Source organism: Saccostrea cucullata, unplaced genomic scaffold (assembly GCF_032062105.1).
Source record: "Saccostrea cucullata isolate Sc308-1 unplaced genomic scaffold, CSIRO_AGI_Scuc_v1 ctg3017, whole genome shotgun sequence".
In the NCBI taxonomy this organism is placed as follows: Eukaryota; Metazoa; Mollusca; class Bivalvia; order Ostreida; family Ostreidae; genus Saccostrea; species Saccostrea cuccullata.
This window is the reverse complement of record NW_026928612.1, coordinates 152,447-171,866: the sequence shown is the minus strand read 5'-3', so window position 1 is coordinate 171,866 and position 19,420 is coordinate 152,447. Positions and strand designations below refer to the sequence as shown.

Below are 19,420 nucleotides of genomic sequence, written 5' to 3'. Positions count from 1 at the left end.
TAAACTACATAACTTCAAAGAAAAAATTCATTATATTACTTAAAAATTTTCACCGAGTAACATGAAGGTTCTCAGAAATTAATAATTTTCCACGCATAGGTCTTCTTGCACTATGCTCAATGTACAGTGTATGTGAAATTAAAAAAAAAAGTTCATGTGGTTACTTTGGAAAGCAAGCCAAAGAATTAACTAGCAACAGGAAACTTTTTCCATGTGGTATGACCAAAAAAAGTCACTTATTATCATATTCGGAATTTAACAGTTTTTGCCCGTCCATCTGTCTGCTTGTTAGTGTGTTTGTCCGCAACAAACTTTAGGCTTGCCAATAACTTTTTGAGTGGATGGAACTATGGCTTTCATATTTGACAAGACCTTTCTTTGGTTATCACAAAATTTGACATCTTGATTTTTGAGTTTTCCTCACTTTTACATTAAATATTCCAATTATTTTTATCATTACAAAGTCGTTTGATATCACACACCATTTTCAAACATAGTTTTTCTTGATCACCGACTCCTTCAAGGTACTCTAGAAATAAAAGATCATGCCTTAATTTGAAAATCCCATTTAACTGTAACGTTTGATTTCTCATAGCTTAGGGAGATCAATGTTATTTTCCTTGAGGAATATACACTTAATAAACTTTAATTCAACAGTTTCCTGCCATAGACTATGAAATATCATTATTTAAAAAGTTATAATCATCTTCTCTTTCACCATGCATTTTAAGATTTCAATAATTATCAAAATCAATCAGTTATGCGGTGAATAGGATTGTCTAAAATTAAAACGTTAGTAAAACTTGCATTTTGCATTGAAAATCATAGATGATGAATACCTTAAGCATAATTGTAAATTTGACACGTCCAAATTGTGTTATTCTATTATATGTCTATGGTTTTAAGTACAATATTTACCTATATCATCTTGGTCCTGTATTTCTCTTTGATGAAGAATAGACTCAGGCCAAACAAATTTCTCAAAATATCCTGGGGTATCTGGGGGGTAATAACGTCTTCTTCTATTGATAAAATGATCCAGACTTCAAATTTTATATTTTAAGCAAATAAACGTCTTAGAGTAGATAAGCCACTATTGAGAATAAATCGTACTCATCTGAGAGCTTTATGAAAATACAGTTGTACATAAAGTACTACATGTATGTTTGAAACTTTTGATAAGTAATATGTGCAGATAGCTTTAGAGTTTTACCTCCTTCTGGCTTTACACACAACATATGGAATGGTTAAAAAGAATTTCTTCGTGAAGAGCTGCTCCAAGTCCCTACAAATAATATTAATAATAATATACATTTATTAATTGAGTTAGAGGGCAACATGCGTTTTGCCGGACCCAAGGACCAAACTGCCTGCCTGAGGCCGTTAGGCATGAGTAGGTCAGAAAATAGACCCAAATTCCAACATGTAGGTAATCGTATGGACATTTGTTGTTGTAAATATACCAAGATCCTTTTTACCTGAATGCATACATCCTAAATCCCTCGATAATTAGTACATTGCTATACATATCATTTGGGGTGGATCCCAGAGGAGTGGAGTTACTTTGAGCATCTTTCCATGACAGGACATCTGCTACCATTGCTTCCATGTTAAGGGCATTTAGTACTAAAAATAAAAACACTTCTTTAATCCTCTGTATTCCTAAAAAATTCAAGGAAGTTCACATGTCTCTTTTTCCATTTACTTTCTCTATATATTTTGTTCGCTATTTTAAAAAATATGCATTTATATATATGGTATCGATAATGATTTCGACCAGAGACCGACCCTTCAAATGCCTAAATTAATAATCATGATTATACAGTTTACAAACCTTCATAATTGTAATTGTTTAGTTCTGGTATATGGGCTACGCGAGAATCCGAGGCTGGCTGTGGATCAGGAAGTAGAATATAATTAATTACATGATTATTTTCATAAAGCATATATGTTAAACCAACATTCTTAAGAGGAATGGTCTATAAAATCAGAATTCATGAAGACACATTTATATTTTTTCAATGTATGTTTTTATATTTAGCCTATGTAACATGTTTTAATACAATTTGTCATGGGGTAATTAAATTCTATAAGTTTCAAACATGCACATGCATTTATTTATCGAGAAAAAATACATAAAATGCTTTGCAAATATGGTGCTTCATTGTCACCAAACACGTTAAACTTTTATATGGAGAACATAATTGTGAACCGCTTAAAGGTTTTTTCCTAATATACCCAAGCAAAAGTTTGATTGTTCATTTTGTAGCAGAAACCTTCCCGAGTGAGACCTGGGTCAACTCTACCTCACATTGACGTAAGGCATCCAATATGCAATGTAGTTCAAACCTACTAGGAAATAGGAATCTTGACATATGGTGTGACATCCCGGCAGATGAGCTCGGATTTTATTGGTCAGGGATGTCTTCCCACTGTTTGTGACCCTGTAAAAAGATGTCTGATAAATCATTGTGAACAATTACATATGTTCTTATATAAATAATTCTTTTTGTCGTTCATTAATATTCCTTGAGCACCAATTTTCGAGGATTTCGATGTTATGCAGATCCACGAATTTAAATGTTCACTGAATTAAGAAATATATTATTCATTTGTATAGGCAATGCATTTGTCCACATTTCCTCGAAAACGTCTGTTTTACAAAATGCACGAAATCTGATGCCAACGAAAATTAATGAAATCACAGTATTTGTGAAGTTTTCTACGTTTGTTATCCGTAAATAAGGAGTGGTCAAAGACAAAATCTGGAGATGACAGGATTCAAGCTCAGATTTCTACTCAAACTACTAGTAAAAACATTAGAACAGACCAAACACGGACCCCTCATAACATTATGTGTCGAATCAGGTGCCATGGGGGAGTAAGTATTCCATGCTGATAAGTCACGCCCACTGTTGAAATTTCAGTGTGTAAATAATATCCTGAAAATTGGTATGAAAAACATCAGTCACCCTTCCACCTACATATGATGTAAGATATTGTATTTGTGAATAACTTTATTAATTGTACCCACCATAGAACTTGTTAAAATGATGGCTTCAAGCGAGACTATTGGTATATCTTTTTCTGCCAACTTTTTGAATACACATCATTGTGTGTATCAAACAAGGTATATTTTTTTTTGTATGTTGTCTGATGCATTTTTATGAAGTATTCAATGAAAAGAAATCAATTAAACATATAATGTTTATCGACATAGAGTCATGTATTATATTTTATCCGGGCATTAATAAACTGAATATTGTATACACAAAAATATCATTGTAAACGATTAATTTGTTAAACCACATACTCATTAGAAGAATTCCCTTAAATTTGAGATTCGTTAATTCAAATCTCTGCCAACATAAAATTAATGTACATGTATTAGGTTTGATATTGCTATAATTTTAAAGTCAAAAATGCACTGTATGTATATAATTATATAGATGTTGAAAATACTACTTATACCAATCCAGTAAGATAAAGAATTTATTAAACAACTGAAAACAGGGGGCTTATATAGGCCATGCCTGATGTCCAATCCAGTTGTGTAAACTGAATTTACATAATAAAATACTAATTAACCTAGAGATGCTGTGAGCAATGAGCTCACTAAATGATACCCCGCCTCCCATATGAATATATTGGCAGTGTCCACGTTTTGCTCTGGAAAATCCCAAATATATGTCAGATAATAAGAGTAAAATAGAAGGTACACAATGGCAATATGTACTAAAGATTCTGTGAAAGTTTCATTTAATACCCTTCAGTGGTATGAGAGGAGTTGCGGATAAGAAATGGGTACCCATAAGCGTAACAGACGGGACGTACGGACAGCCAGACGTACAGACGGACAAACCGATTACTATATACCCTCACGTTTTTCAAGCGGGGACATAAAGGCATATTTGAATAAAGTCACTCACAACAAAACAATGAGGCTGAAAACCATACTAGGTAATCAAAGACTACAAAGCTCACCTCGATGAATGATATACAGTATTGTTACGGCAAATATCACATTCCTAGATTCATCATCCATGTCCGTTTGGACCAGATAGAGCTTATACTTACTTGGGAATGGACCTGCTCCAAACAAAAAAATTAATTTGGTCATTCATCTGAAAAATGTAGGTTATATCCAGCATCCGAAGCAAGTCTGGAAGTGTCCATCCCTAGATGCATCATCCCCGCAAGTTTGATCCTGATAGAGCTTATAGTTACTTGGGAATGCACCTGCTTTGAAAACTTTAACCTGGTCATTCATCTGGAAAATGTAGGTCATATCCAGCATCCGAAACGATTCTGGTAGTGTCCATCCCTAGATGCATTATCCATGCAAGTTTGGTTCAGGTAGGACTTATAGTTACTCGCTAATGGACGCTGATTCCTGGGGTATTAGCTTATCTAGACTCGGTGGAGGTGAATTAAAAAAGAGTTGTGTACCAAAATTTGAAAACTGGCTAAAAATAAATCTTAGCGATTGTGAATTTCTTCTCCGTTTCTAACTTTATAATACATTTCGCAATGTTTTCTAGAACATAAGCAAATTGAATTTTACTGAGAAAAATGTCAAGATAATACACAGTCTCATCAGATTAGTACATTTAACATTTGTGATCCCTTTAACAATTTAACGATATTGTGAAATACTCTCTTTATTTACTGGTTCCTGGTTAATTGTAAGGTACACCACCAGTTTACCTGACATTATCACTCACCCAGAGATCCCAATGATAACAGATGTCCTTCCCGTCATGCTTCACTTATCCTTCTCCGTATCCCCGCTCTGTTCCTCTCAAACTTCGTTATCCACCGGTCCAACCTGAGAAAGTTCTGGCGCCATGTTTGGTCTATTTATATAGCTAGTCAGTAATAATAGGGGGTACCCTATTTAAATAGTCAGTCTGTGTTGTTTCCTTTTCTTCCACTTGTTGACATTCTGCTGCTGAGTCGTTTAGTGTCGCTTCAGGTAATTGAACAGAGAAGGCATCAAGAGACTTTGACTGATCACATGTTGCTGCTTTATATAAAAGTTATGTAGTCGTTAACACTTATTAAATGTGATTGGTCAATATTTTCAGTGTATTGCTTGATTCTCTGTTTCATATGCAAAGTACATGTAGCATATTCACTGAATTATTTAACATCTAAATTAGAATTATAGATGTTTAATCTAATTGCAGATGTAAACTGTGAACATTGTGAAGAATGAGAAGATAGAGGAGGTGATCAGACTACAGAACTGGAAACCTTAAGGTGTCTGTAGTACCTCCTCTGGTGACCTCCTGGTGACCATGTTCAGCACAAATCTAGATATCTAGCTAGTTTATACTGATTGCTATAATGAGACTGTGAACATTGTGAAGAATGAGAAGATAGAGGAGGTGATCAGACTACAAAACTGGAGACCTCGCGGTGTCTGTAGTACCTCCTCTGGTGACCTCCTGGTTTTCATGAACAGTGATGTTTACAAACAAAAGTTGTCTGTTACTCTGGCTCTTTAGAAAAATAAACCATTCAGTTTGATGGTTGATAAAGGACCTAGGTAATCCTCATTTTTTCATCAACAAGCATTTTTCAACTGAATATCAATACATTACTGAGAACAGGAACCTGAAGTAGTGGTGGTCAATCAGATCGGATAACTGTGTTTCACGGGCACTGGGCATACTCTAAAGAACAAACCATTTCTTCTTAATGGAATAACCACAGACATTATTTCAGACTCACGTCCTTACATCGGACCATGACAATCACTGTACATGTAATGTGGTCAGAATGGACAATCCCTCAGCTATATAAGACCGTTGGATACATTACCCATCAGGACTGTGTTTAGATACAGCCGACAATATATTTGTTGCGCAATGGCATTTTCATTTTCACTATGAGATGTATGTCTAGTTAGAGTCATAGAGAGATGGGGACCGGTTTCGATTTACGAGAGTCATTTATTTGTACATTCGAGAGAGACCATCAAGGGTTTCTGATACGCTACGCTCCTCATAATGATGAGGAGAGTAGCGTATCAGAAACCCTTGGCTAGCGGAGATGAGAGAGAGCAAGACTTGTACTGAAGTCATAACCAGACCAAAAAGAGGTCAATGATAGAGGATGTAAGACTACAAGAGAGAGAGGGAGAGAGAGAGATCGACGTATGATCGACGTATGAGTCCTTACCAGTGGATGAAATATACTGTAAACGTATTACATTTGGCTTTATTACCTAACCTACTATATAAATTATAATTAGGCATTTTGAACTGTTTCACGGTTTACTTTATGTTTTTGCGTGATCATGAAACAGTGAACTGTTGACCGGTCCACAGAATGAACTGTTGCCTGTCTAAAGCGTCATCGTGATATTCAAGCATTTTGATGATCACGACATCACTATTTACCTGCTCTATAATTAATCAAATTGAAATAAAACACACAAATAGTCAATTTATTAAGTATTACTTTAAATTAAAAATATTGATTTAATCTTTATATTTTGTGTTCAGCTAATTAATAGACAAGTATGTGAATAAACAGTTGTGAAAACTTTTTATTGATTGTTTGTGTGTTTTTATTCCAATTTAATTAATTATATAGTAGGTTAGGTAATAAAACACTTATTCAATGACTACGAGGTAAACAGTCAAACTGTTGACCCTCGGTAGTTGGGGAGACCTGGAAAACTGTTGCCCTTGGCCTTCGGCCTCGGGCAACAGTTTTCCAGGTCTCCCCCACTACCTCGGGACAACAATTTGACTGTTTACCTCGTAGTCATTAAATAAGTGTATAGTGAATTCTTTTTAGCACTTTTGGCGGAAAGCAACTTCCGCTAAATTAAGTATACGTACATTGCTACATGTGGTCTTGCAAAGATCAGATCCCTAAGCAATACGTTAAATCAGATCTTAATTCGCCTACTTTTTCAAAAATTAATCTCCGCCATATACATGATATATCGTACACGCTATAAATAATATTTCTATACTAAATGGAGATAACAAACAGTATTCAAGCTCAAAAGTCCATAAAACAATACAAAATAGGAGTAGAGCAAACAAGGACTTTCAAAACATCAGAGGTGGGATCAGATGCCATGGAGAATGAGCATCCCCTGCTGACCAGTCACACCCACCGTACATGTGCTCCTTGTCATGACTGGGAAATACCCCGTATAAGTGGAAATTTTAGCGAGACGCAAATTTAGCGATTTGTCATTAAAAAATGGTGTTTTATTTTTAGCGAGAAGTAATTTTAGCGATTCTAAAATACTCACATAAGAAGTCATAACAAATAAAACGCAATTAATTTTAGCGATGTCGGCATCCTCGCTAATAATGCCAAAATTAAATCCTCGCTAAAAATTCTGTCGATAATTCATTGTGTGTATAACGGCCTGCAAATTAGTATGAAAAAATGTCAGTCAGCATTTGACTTAATGTTAAATTTTATTTGCTGACAATGTCATTGTATCGACCATAGAACTTTCGAAATGATAACTTTAAACGAGATTGCTGGTATTCTTCTTTCAGCAACTTGTTTGTCAAAAATTTACCTCTTTTTAGAAATTCTTCATACGTATAGAGCATGCTCCCGCGTTATCAACTGAGAAATATAAACCCCTCTGCAGGTGATGAAGGTATATTGCTGCATAAATAAGGGAAGTTGACTATTGAAAAGTTAAAGTCATCACGTTTATCATAAAGCTTGGTTGATAGATTACCATTTTCAAGTAAAATTACTAAATATGAAACAGATGTGTCCAACTCTTGGTATCTTTTAATTTCAAGCTATCCTGATATATCGTATCGACATCAGAATGAAAATAGCCATTGTTAATTGACAATACTTCGATCGTCGATATATCGAAATGTCAAGTTGTATAAGGCCACAGGAAGTTTATTTGGAGGAATTCTGCTTAGTATGAATACAAAAATAGGTCTGCTAATAACGGGATGCAATTTGTATCCATGGGAATGCTAAAAGATTGTTAGACCTGCTCTTCAAAAACAACATAGATCAGAAACTCGGGCATCTTTTTAATATCAACTTTAGAGTACTTGTGTGTACAATCAAAATGTTTAACAAAGCAAAAAATCAGACCAAACATAAAGAACAGATGTTGTTTAATTCTCGTTAGCATGATATTCTGCTGGACTGACAAACAGGAAGAATTATCGTATATTATCTCTAGGGAGAAGGGGCATCACTGTTTGTGTATTCCAGAGAAAACGACTCCCACTAATTAACAATTTATAATGTTAAAAGAGAATATAACTGATTGTCAATGTTACAGGGGGTATCGATGAGAGTCATTGTTTGTGTATTCCATTACCTGAGAATCAAAAGGTGTTGTCTTTGTTAGAAGAGAGAGAGAGAGAGATTTATGTAGCGTAAATCCTTTTTCACATTCATATTTTTGGTAGCTCCTGATAATATTTCCTCTTTGTAATAAAACACAAAATAGTAGTAAAACGTTTATTAAATCCAAATGAAAGTAAAATATAATCCAATCAATGTTATAAAGTATAAATCCAAAAGAATTGAATGAAAGGCACTTAGAATAATTCAAGTTAAATTCCCATAATTAAAATACTCTTCCATATTGCTCCCAATAAAATCTCTAATAAAAATCTATTCATCCTAAAAATACCCCGCTTATATAGTTTATGACTCCTCTCATTGCTCCTCGTAATCACCCCTGCACTAAACTAAGGTCAAGCTATCAGATCTAAATGCTATAAATCACTACTATTGTATAAAGCCTCCTCCTAGCCTAATTAACAGCTCCCCATGACCTGTTCGCAGTCTGGGTTAAGACATTGATAAACAATCTAGTCTACGAATGAAAGTAAAATAATAAAAACATACTAATCTACTGATTAAGAAAAGTAAATGTAAGAAAATAATAAAAATAAAAAAATAATTATGCTACATTTCCCCCTGCTTAGCTTTGTACCCCGTACAAAATAATGATAAAAAAATGAAAACCTTTCAAACAAATAAAAATAAGACAATGTAAATAATAAAAGCAAATGATAAATCAAAATCAATGATGTACATCATCATATATGCAATGATAGCAGTCTTAAACAAAAATGCTAATAAATGATGAATTAAAAGAAAAAAACATTAAAATGTCATCTATTTACAAGTTTATACACTGTCACAGTTCATTCCTTGCTCTCATTTGAATTGTCCATGAAATCGTCCAGGAAATCGTTAATCAAGTCCATCACTGGCACCTCTTTTATTTCTTCGGAATAAGAAAAGTTTATTTCTTTTACGATTTCCGAATGTCCATTACGGTTTTTAATTCTTCTATGAATTAGCTGGATTGTGATCGATTTCTTCTCCTCAGAAACATTGTCTTTTTCTTCCTCATTAGTGTCCTCGGCACTCAAATTCTCTTCTGTTTTGTTACAATCCTCGGAATTTTGTGTTGGCTCGAACTCTTCTTCATCAGATGAAATGTCCTCATACAAATTGCTTTTCACAGTATAATCCATATTCTGGTCACAAGAAACGTTTGGAATATCTTCTGGCGAAAGATCATCTAAAACTTCCATTAAACTGTGTTGAGAAAAATAATGTCTTTTAAAGTTAAAATTCCTTGTAAATATCCTTTGACAAATGTCACATTGATAAACTTTCTTCCTGGAATAATGGTGCTCTTCTAAATGTCTCTGTAAATTCCGTAATATTGCAGTCAAAACATTGGAACATTTTCACATAGAAGCAAGTTATAAGTGTTTATTTTCTAAATCTTGTTGGAGTTTTTATAAGCCTGCCTAGTCTTGTTTTCTTGGGTTCCATCTGGATTGGGGTTGACAAGTGTCCATTATTCTCCTCCCTGCTCCTCTCTAACGGTTTATCATGGGTCTTGTCTTTAACTGGCAAGGTGTTTTCGACTTCAGAATTTCCAGTGTTGTTAAATTGATCTTCAATGTTCTCTTCAGGGACCTCATCACTTGGACATAAATTTGGTATGATGACATTTGGTTCACTATCCTTAGCTTTCTGAATAATGCCGTTGCAGTTTCCAATAAGTTGTCTTGTTCACTTTTAATGGTTTAAGATTATCCGCATGAATTACAACAGGTTTTGAAGAAATAGAATGTTGAATCCGATATAACACATCACTGAATTTTTAAGCCACTACCCAAGGTCCACTCCAATTTCTTGCAAGTTTAAAGGCCGGTTTACACTATGCATCTTGACACATGCATCTTGGATGCATGTGTCAAGATTCACAGTGTAATAGCCCCTTGTTTCAAATTAAATGGGTGTTGCATCTTGAACGATCGAATAGAACTTGTTCTATTCCGAGCTTCAAGATGCATGGAACTGACCAATGAAAAGAAAGGTCAGAGTTGATATTGAATCATAAGCCTTATTTTCCTTCATATAATTGTAAAAATAGTTTCCCAAGATACACAAAAACAGAAAATACTGATTAAAACTACAATTAAAAAAACTAATTTGATTATTATAATATAGAGGGGGTTTTGTTTTGGAATAATTATAAATTATATCTTCCAAGAATTATCATAAAAAGGAAATTAAGAATGATGTGTTCAGCTAAAAAAAAATAAGGAAATGAAATTTGAAGATATTTTAATTTTTTTAAGAAGATAAATTTCATCTTTACAAAGTATTCTAAAGATGCATGCATCAAGACACATAGTGTAAATAAGAAGATGCATGATTCAAAATTGAAGCATGAGTTTAGATGCATGTGTCAAGATGCATAGTGTAAACCGGCCTTAAGTTTGGTTCCTAATATTTGTTGAGGTTGGAAACGGCACACAGTATCACCAACACAATATTGAATTTTTCTCACTTTTTGATCATAATATTTCTTTTGAGTTTGGCTTCTTTTCTTGGTTTCTTCTCTAGCAATTTCATGGCATTGATCTAATTTTTGTTTCAACTCACGAACATAATCATGCTGATTGTATGATTCACTAATGACACTGTTATCCTGATCAGAGAACAAATCAACCGGCATCACCATTTCTGTACCAAAAACCATTCGATACGGACTTATTCCAGTTGTTTCATGCACAGTGCTGTTGTAAGCCATTGAAATTCCATCAATGAATTTGTCCCAATCATTTTGATGTAAGGATATGTATTTTGATAGCATATCTTTAATGGTACGGTTCTACCTCTCTACCATTCCATCTGATCTCGGGTGAAACGGAGTTGTACGGGTCTTATGAATTCCAAGTAAAAAACACAAGTTTTGAAAAAGTTGACTTTCGAATTGTCGGCCTTGATCTGTATGTAACGCATGAGGGCATCCATAACGTTTAGTCCATCCTTTGAATATAACATTAGCGACAGTTTCAGCTTCCATATTTGGAATCGGGAATATTTCCACAAACTTGGTAAAGTAATCTGCTACCACAAGAATATACACATTTCTACTGGCTGATTTAGGAAACGGTCCAGCAATATCTGCTGCAATTCTTTCCCAACGTCCTCCTGCGATGAACGATTCCATAATACTTCGTTTTTGTCGTTGTGGATTCTTTCTTTCTTCACACAAATAACACGATTTTATATAATCGGTCACATATTCACGAATATTTGGCCAGTAATAAGAACTCTGATTCACTTTGCGAATATTTCTCTGAATTCCAAGATGTCCTGAAACTGGTGAATCATGGAGATACCACATCACAACATCACGCATTGATTTTGGTGTACATATACGCAATCTAACTTTTTCCAGTTCCATCCATTTAACACACAAAACATTCTGATGAACGTCTAGAATTTCCCATCTATTATACCAAAATTTACACTCTGGATCAAGTTCCGTGATTACACTTCTAGATGGTTTGTTTTCAGATCCAAATTTTTCAAATAATTGAAGAATTGGTCCAATCCCCTTGTCATTTTCTTGTTGATTACGAATTTCTTCATATGTAAGTTCTAAATCTGGTATTTCTCGTTGTTTAGCACGCTTTGGACGATTACGCTTTCTCCTTGTAGTTGGTACTGTTTCAGGCTCAGAATCACTTTTCTCTTCATCCTCACTTGTTACATTAAATAACTGGAAAATGTCACAGATTATGTCATTTGCCCCCTCGATAGTCTCCTTTGAATTTTCACGCAGATCTTTCACACGCGTCACTAAATCACCATCATAGATACAATGCTTTTGTTTACACTGTTTACAAACATTTTCATTACACTCCTCTTTTGGTAATCTTGAGAGTGCATCAGCATTTGCATGTTGTTTTCCCGCCCGATGTATAATTGTAAAGTTATATGGTCCTAACTGTTGCAACCATCGGCAAATTTGTCCATCTGGCTCTTTGAATTTATGAAGCCAGGTTAAAGATCCATGATCTGTTCTCAAGATAAATTCTCTTCCTAGTAGATAATGTTTGTAATATTTCACAAAGTAGATAACAGCTAACATTTCCTTTCGCGTTACACAAGAGTTTTTCTCAGCTGAGCTCAGTGTTCTGCTTCCATATGCAATAACTTTTTCTCTCCCATCCTGAATTTGAGAAAGAACACATCCAATGGCTTCATTACTTGCATCCGTGTCTAATATAAAACTTCCACCATCGACATCTGGATATCCTAATATTGGCGCACTTTGTAATTTCTTCTTCAATTCAATAAAAGCTCGGTCACACTCTTCTGTCCATATCCATTTGCTATTTTTGCTAGTCAAAGAATGCAAACACTTTGCAATAGAAGCAAAATCTCTAATATACTTCCGATAGTAAGATACTAATCCTAGAAAACTCCTTAATTCTGTGACATTCTTTGGTGTTGAAATATTTTCTATTGCTTCAGTTTTAGCAGGGTCTGTCTTGATTCCACTTTTAAAAATCCTCACTGAAACAACATATCCAAGAAATGACACCTCTTTCTTGAAAAATGAACATTTCTTTGCTTTCAACCTCAAATTAGCATCTTCCAGTCTATCCAATACTTGCTTTAAATTCTCCAAATGCTCATCAAAGCTTTTTCCATAGACAATGATGTCATCTAAATAAAGTACAGCTACATTCCACTGTAGACCACTTAATACTCTTTCAATTATTCTCTGAAAAGTCGCTGGAGCATTTACATAATCCAAAAGGCATAACATTGTACTGATATAACCCCCCTCTTGGTGTAGCAAATGCTGTTTTCTCCTTGTCCTGATCTGACATCGGCACTTGGTGATAAGCCATATTCAAATCCAAAGACGAAAACCAAACAGATCCAGCCAATGCATCCAAGTTATCATCTATCCTAGGTATCGGATATGCGTCCTTTATCGTCTTCGCATTCAAACGACGATAATCCACACAAACTCGCCAACTTTTATCCTTCTTCTGAACAAGAACAAGTTGCGACGACCATGGACTGCTGGATTTCTCAATAATTCCCTGATCAAGTAGTTTCCCTATTTCTTGATCTAGAATTTCCCTTTTAAACAATGGAACCCGCCGCGGCGCCTCCTTAAACGGCGTTCCGTCACTCAAATTTATCCTATGCTCACCAATGTTGGTTCTATGTAAAACTCCGTTCGGGTCAGCGAACACATTTCTCCTTTCCATGAGAAATTCCTTGAACTTTTCAGACTCTTGAGAATTTAAATTCATGATTCCATTTTCATAGACTGATTTCAGGTACTCTGGTAATTCTTGAGTATCTCCCTTGCTAATTGTGGCTATAACTTTTCCTTTGTCACAAATTGGTTGACTCACATATGTAACAGGTACAAGTAATGCTATTTCAGTATGCTTCGGTACTGTAATTGCATGGTCCTCTGGATTATATAATCGAATGTAAAACTCTCTGTTGCTTGAATCAAGAAGTGTTCTGGCAACTCCCAATTTATAGGAACTAATGAAAGTTTTCAAAGGCATTGGTATTCCAATTGTCCCATCAGCATTCATTACCATAGATCTCACAACAAATTCATGTCTCCCTGGTATGGTAAAAGAATCCTGATTATAAATTTTTCTCGTTGGACAAACTTCATTCAAATCCTTTTCTTGATCATATGTAAAACTCAACACACATTGCTGATAGTTCCAATTACACTTGAACTTCACAATAAAATCTTCTCCCAATAAATCATGTGTGACTCCTCCAACAAAAACGCGAAATTCAATATCAACATCCTTCAAAGTAAGAATCATTTTAGCTGTACCCAGAAGTTTTAGTTTACGTCCATCAGCTGATAAGAATTTACTTTTCACTTGCTCTAGTACAGGACGATTGTCCAAAGGAATGCTATAAAATGTTTCTTCAGTGACGAAAGTTTTCCTTGCTCCAGTGTCAATCTTCCATGTTAATGGTGTTCCCTGAATTAAACCATTTATCAAAAATCCATTCCTTCCTGGAATTAAAATTTCAGATGTATTCTTTTCAAAAACATCACAATAATCACTTTCATTGAGCTTCATATCAACAGAATCGGTATTACAGGCCTCCTCATGAGCTCTGTAATTAACTACTCGTAAATCACTGTGAGTTAACTCTTCTGTACTAGGCCTATTCATATCAGCGACCAACGCACGGCCTACTGCCTCGGTCTCCCACTGTTTAACTGTTTCACGGTTTCACTTATTGCACTGCTTATTTTCCCCTTGTTTTTGACAGGACAATTCCTTAGAAGATGTTGTGTAGAATTACATTTGAAGCAAGCCTTCTTCACATGTTGTCTCACATTGTCAAATCCATTACTCACATCATTGGGCTGGCTAACTTGATAAATTCTGGGCTTTGTCAAGGTTTTCGGATCTCTGTTTTGCTGTTCACTAATCCTTATGCATTCCTCTTGCATTGCAGCCGTTACCGCTTCTTGTAATGTCTTAGGTCTGGTTCTTCTAACTGCAAGCCTAAAATTTTCCACCTCACTACAATTATCAAGGAAAGTCTTTAGACTACATTCTTGAACATACTCTCGGCTTTCAGGGTGTGCTCTTCGATACAAATCCTCCAGACATTGAGCAAAATCCCTATACGATTCACCTTCCTTCTTTCTTCGTAGTTTTGCCTCTGCAACATAACTTTCCTTCATTGACCTGTGTCCAAATCTATACTCCATGGCTTGTTTCAACTCATCATAGCTATTTCTTTTGTCATCTTGTAAACCATAAGCATATGTTTCAGCCTGACCACGTAAAGCAGTAAGTAACACTCTCCTCATACGATCCAAGCTCCAGTTATTAAGAATTGCAATATTTTCAAAATAACGAATGAATTCGCACCAAATTTCATTTCCATCTCCCTTGAAAGTTCTTTTAACATTAATTTGATAGGATGATTCCTGGCTTCCTTTACCATTCACTCTAGCTATCCCTGGATAATTTCTCTGAGTTTCCATCCCTTTAGATGGGCTTTCAGTACTTTTTGCCAATTTCACCATCATTCCAATGATTGAGGAAAATACTACAAATGCTCCTCCAGACATGATGAATTCCTTTGTCAAACACAACAGCATGTATCCCGGAAAATAGCGATACAAAGCAAACACAATAACACATCCAATAATACACACGGATATCCAAAATAATGAAACTAAATTTCTGGATCCTTGTTTAAAATACTTTTCCTCCTGAAGTTCATAACTGTTCATTGGCTGTTCCATGTGTGGAAATTCCGGAGCGAAATTTTCACTATTCTCAAATGAATCTTCCAAACGACGACGTATGTTTGTACATCGTAATTTAGGACTTCTAGCTGGGCTTGAAAATAATCCAGGAGTTTGCTTGTTTGGAGATTTGCCACAATCTGTCATTTCCATATCAATTAAAGAATACGAAGTTTCATCCATTTTCAAAATGTTTTACATTTCAATGGTACACTGCTTTGTATATGCTTTAATCCTGCAGTTACAAAACGAACATTTTAAGAATTCACTGATTTCTCCTTTTTCCGTGACAAGTGAAAAACGGTTCTCACTCACTTTAAACATACAATAACAGTTTGGACACTCCTTTTTATCGTGAATTGTAATCCTTCCAATATGCACTAAGTTTCCATTGTCATCATAGTCATACACATTTGCGAATCTGTATACATCCATAACTATGAAAAGTATGATACACAAGTCACATGTAATAATCCAGTAATATGAATGAAATAAATCCGATGAAAATCAAATTTTCAGAATCACAATAATCCAACACATTTGCGAATTAAGGTCCGTCTAGATCCATTTTGATTCACAATAAAATTCACAAATTATCCAAAGAATCTAAAGAATCCCACCACATGCCACCATTTGTAGCGTTTCCGAGTAAATCCTTTTTCACATTCATATTTTTGGTAGCTCCTGATAATATTTCCTCTTTGTAATAAAACACAAAATAGTAGTAAAACGTTTATTAAATCCAAATGAAAGTAAAATATAATCCAATCAATGTTATAAAGTATAAATCCAAAGAATTGAATGAAAGGCACTTAGAATAATTCAAGTTAAATTCCCATAATTAAAATACTCTTCCATATTGCTCCCAATAAAATCTCTAATAAAAATCTATTCATCCTAAAAATACCCCGCTTATATAGGTTATGACTCCTCTCATTGCTCCTCGTAATCACCCCTGCACTAAACTAAGGTCAAGCTATCAGATCTAAATGCTATAAATCACTACTATTGTATAAAGCCTCCTCCTAGCCTAATTAACAGCTCCCCATGACCTGTTCGCAGTCTGGGTTAAGACATTGATAAACAATCTAGTCTACGAATGAAAGTAAAATAATAAAAACATACTAATCTACTGATTAAGAAAAGTAAATGTAAGAAAATAATAAAAATAAAAAAATAATTATGCTACATTTATTTAACATAATATTACCAGTGGATTTCAGACCAAACATAAAGAACTGGACCCGTCTTCTTGTTACCATGGTGTTCATTTGAACAAACAGGGAAGATTACTGTATTAATTAGTATATTGTTTGTAGAGAGAAGGGGATATCAATGTATGGGTGTCACTGTTTGGGATTTTCAAGAAGGGTATGGAGATAACGAACAGTATTCAACATTTAAGTCCATAAAACAATACAAAATAGGACCTGAACAAACACAGACCTCCGAAACATCAGAGGTGGGATCAGGTACCATGGAGGAGTGAGCATCCCCTGCCGACCAGTCACACCCGTCGTGTGCTCCTTGTTATGATCAGGTAATAATGGGAAAATCCGTTGTCAATTCGGTGTATAAATAACATGGACTAACAATTGGTATGAAAAACGTCTGAGTCAGCATTGACTCCATGATAAATTGTATTTGCTGACACTTAGGTCATTGTATCGACCATAGAACTTACAAAATGATGACTTTAAACAAGACTGCTGATATTCTTGTTTCAGCAACTTGTTTGTCAATAATTTATCTCTTTTCAAAAATTGTTCATGCGTAAAGCATGCTATTGCGTATCCAATCAACTGAGATCATTTAAACTATGTACGCAGGTGATGAAGGTATACTGCTGCATAGATCAGGGATATTTACAATAAAACAAGAGACCCATGGGCCACATCGCTCACCTGAGCACTGTGGCTAGGAAAAAGTAGAAATTGGTTTATTATTGTAAAGTTTAAATCCAAAAGTAGTCCCGTGACCAATCATGGCTTTGCTATTCTTGAAAAGAAATTTTTAAAAATGTTCCTATATATTTCTATACAAAAATTTTATTGGCCATTTTGGCCCCGCCCTACCCCTGGGGGGTCATGATTTGAACAAACATGAATCTACACTACCTGAAAATGCTTCCAAATTAATATGATCTGTTATAGCTTTGCTTTTCTTGAGAAGAAGATTTTTAAAGAATTTTCCTATATATTTCTATATAAAACTTTGATCGGCCATTTTGGTCCCACCCTACTCCTGGGGGTCATGATTTGTACAAACTTGAATCTACACTAGCTGAGGATACTTCCATATAAATATGAGCAATTATGCCTTTACTATTCTTGAGAAAAAGATTTTTAAAGAATTTTCTTATATATTTCTATGTAAAACTTTGATCATCTCTCGTGGCCCTGTCCTACCCCAGAGGATCATGATTTTAACAAATTTGAATCTACACTACCTGAGGATGCTTCCATATAAGTTTCAGCTTTTCTGGTACAGCAGTTCTTGAGAAGAAGATTTTTAAAGAATTTTTCTATATCTTTCTATGTAAAACTTTGGTCGGCCATTGTGGCCCCGCCCTAGCCCCGGGGGTCATGATTTGAACAAACTTGAATCTACACTACCTGAGGATGCTTCCATATAAGTTTCAGCTTTTCTGGCACAGTGGTTCTTGAGAAGAAGATTTTTAAAGATTTTTCCTATATATTTCTATGTAAAACTTTGATTCCCCATTGTGGCCCCGCCCTACCCCTGGGGGTCATGATTTGAACAAACTTGAATCTACACTACCTGAGGATGCTTCCATATAAGTTTCAGCTTTCCTGGCACAGTGGTTCTTGAGAAGAAGATTTTTAAGAATTTTCCTATATATTTCTATGTAAAACTTTGGTCGGTCATTTTGGCCCCGCCCTACCCCCGGGGGTCATGATTTGAACAAACTTGAATCTACACTACCTGAGGATTCTTCCATATAAGTTTCAGCTTTCCTGGCACAGTGGTTCTTTATTAGAAGATTTTTTAAGAATTTTCCTATATATTTCTATGTAAAACTTTGGTCGGCCATTGTGGCCCCGCCCTACCCCCGGGGGTCATGATTTGAACAAACTCGAATCTACACTACCTGAGGATGCTTCCATATAAGTTTCAGCTTTCCTGGCACAGTGGTTCTTGAGAAGAAGATTTTTAAAACATACCACCAATTTTTTATTAATTCCCAATTATCTCGCCTAGAATGAGGGCGTGGCATTTCATTCGAACAAACTTGAATCCCCTTTACCCAAGGATGCTTTGTGGCAAGTTTGGTTAAAATTGGTCCAGCGGTTCTTGAGAAGAAGTCCAAAATGTGAAAAGTTTACAGACAGACAGACAGACGGACGGACAGACGGACTACAGACAAAATGTGATCAGATAAGCTCACTTGAGCCTTCGGCTTAGGTGAGCTAAAAATAAAAAGCATCACGTTTATCATAGAGGTTGGTTGTTAGATTACCATTTAAGTTAAAGAGACATGTTATATGTTTCTGTGCAAGATGAAAGACTGCCTTTTTTTGACCAGAACAGTGGGGTTTTTTTTAAAAATAAACTTCTTGAATATGTGTGTAAGGAGGAGCAAGAAAAGAAAGATAGCTCTAGTATTATATGAACATTTCAATTTTCATAAAGTTGTCATTATACAGGTTTCTTGAAGATTTCAGCGGGTAAGAGATAATTAAAATAAAAACTATTTATAATACAAGTACCAATTCTGGTTTTTTTTTTTCTTAACTGTGTTCTAGGAGAGAGCAAAGAATTCAAAAACCAACTTTT

At 35.0% G+C, this 19,420-nt stretch overlaps 1 protein-coding gene across 2 annotated transcripts; it reads right to left on the bottom strand.

Moving 5' to 3' along the window:
* Positions 1 to 275: 275 nt before the first annotated feature.
* On the bottom strand, positions 276 to 4,862 carry LOC134278178 (nicotinamide riboside kinase 1-like). Of its 2 annotated transcripts, none has more exons than XM_062760497.1 (7): positions 4,725 to 4,862; positions 2,354 to 2,444; positions 1,835 to 1,892; positions 1,479 to 1,626; positions 1,214 to 1,285; positions 919 to 1,022; positions 276 to 529 (listed from the first exon to the last, which is right to left on the bottom strand). In XM_062760497.1, exons 1-7 carry the CDS (start codon positions 4,760 to 4,762, stop codon positions 432 to 434), a joined length of 609 nt encoding a protein of 202 aa, XP_062616481.1. In that variant the 5' UTR covers positions 4,763 to 4,862; the 3' UTR covers positions 276 to 431. The 2 variants fall into 2 exon arrangements, with proteins under 2 accessions (XP_062616481.1, XP_062616480.1); XM_062760496.1 differs by having other exon boundaries at positions 1,479 to 1,662; positions 4,725 to 4,857.
* Positions 4,863 to 19,420: the final 14,558 nt, after the last annotated feature.

Bases quoted from the DNA above. Each gene is read 5' to 3' on its own strand.
- LOC134278178 (XM_062760496.1), bottom strand. From the start codon at position 4,762: ATGACGGGAAGGACATCTGTTATCATTGGGATCTCTGG. The intron at 1,663-1,834 runs GTTTGTAAACTG...TGAATTTTTTAG, and splicing joins AAACAATTACAATTATGAAG to GAATACAGAGGATTAAAGAA. The intron at 1,286-1,478 runs GTAAAAAGGATC...TATTATTTGTAG, and splicing joins TTTAGGATGTATGCATTCAG to GGACTTGGAGCAGCTCTTCA.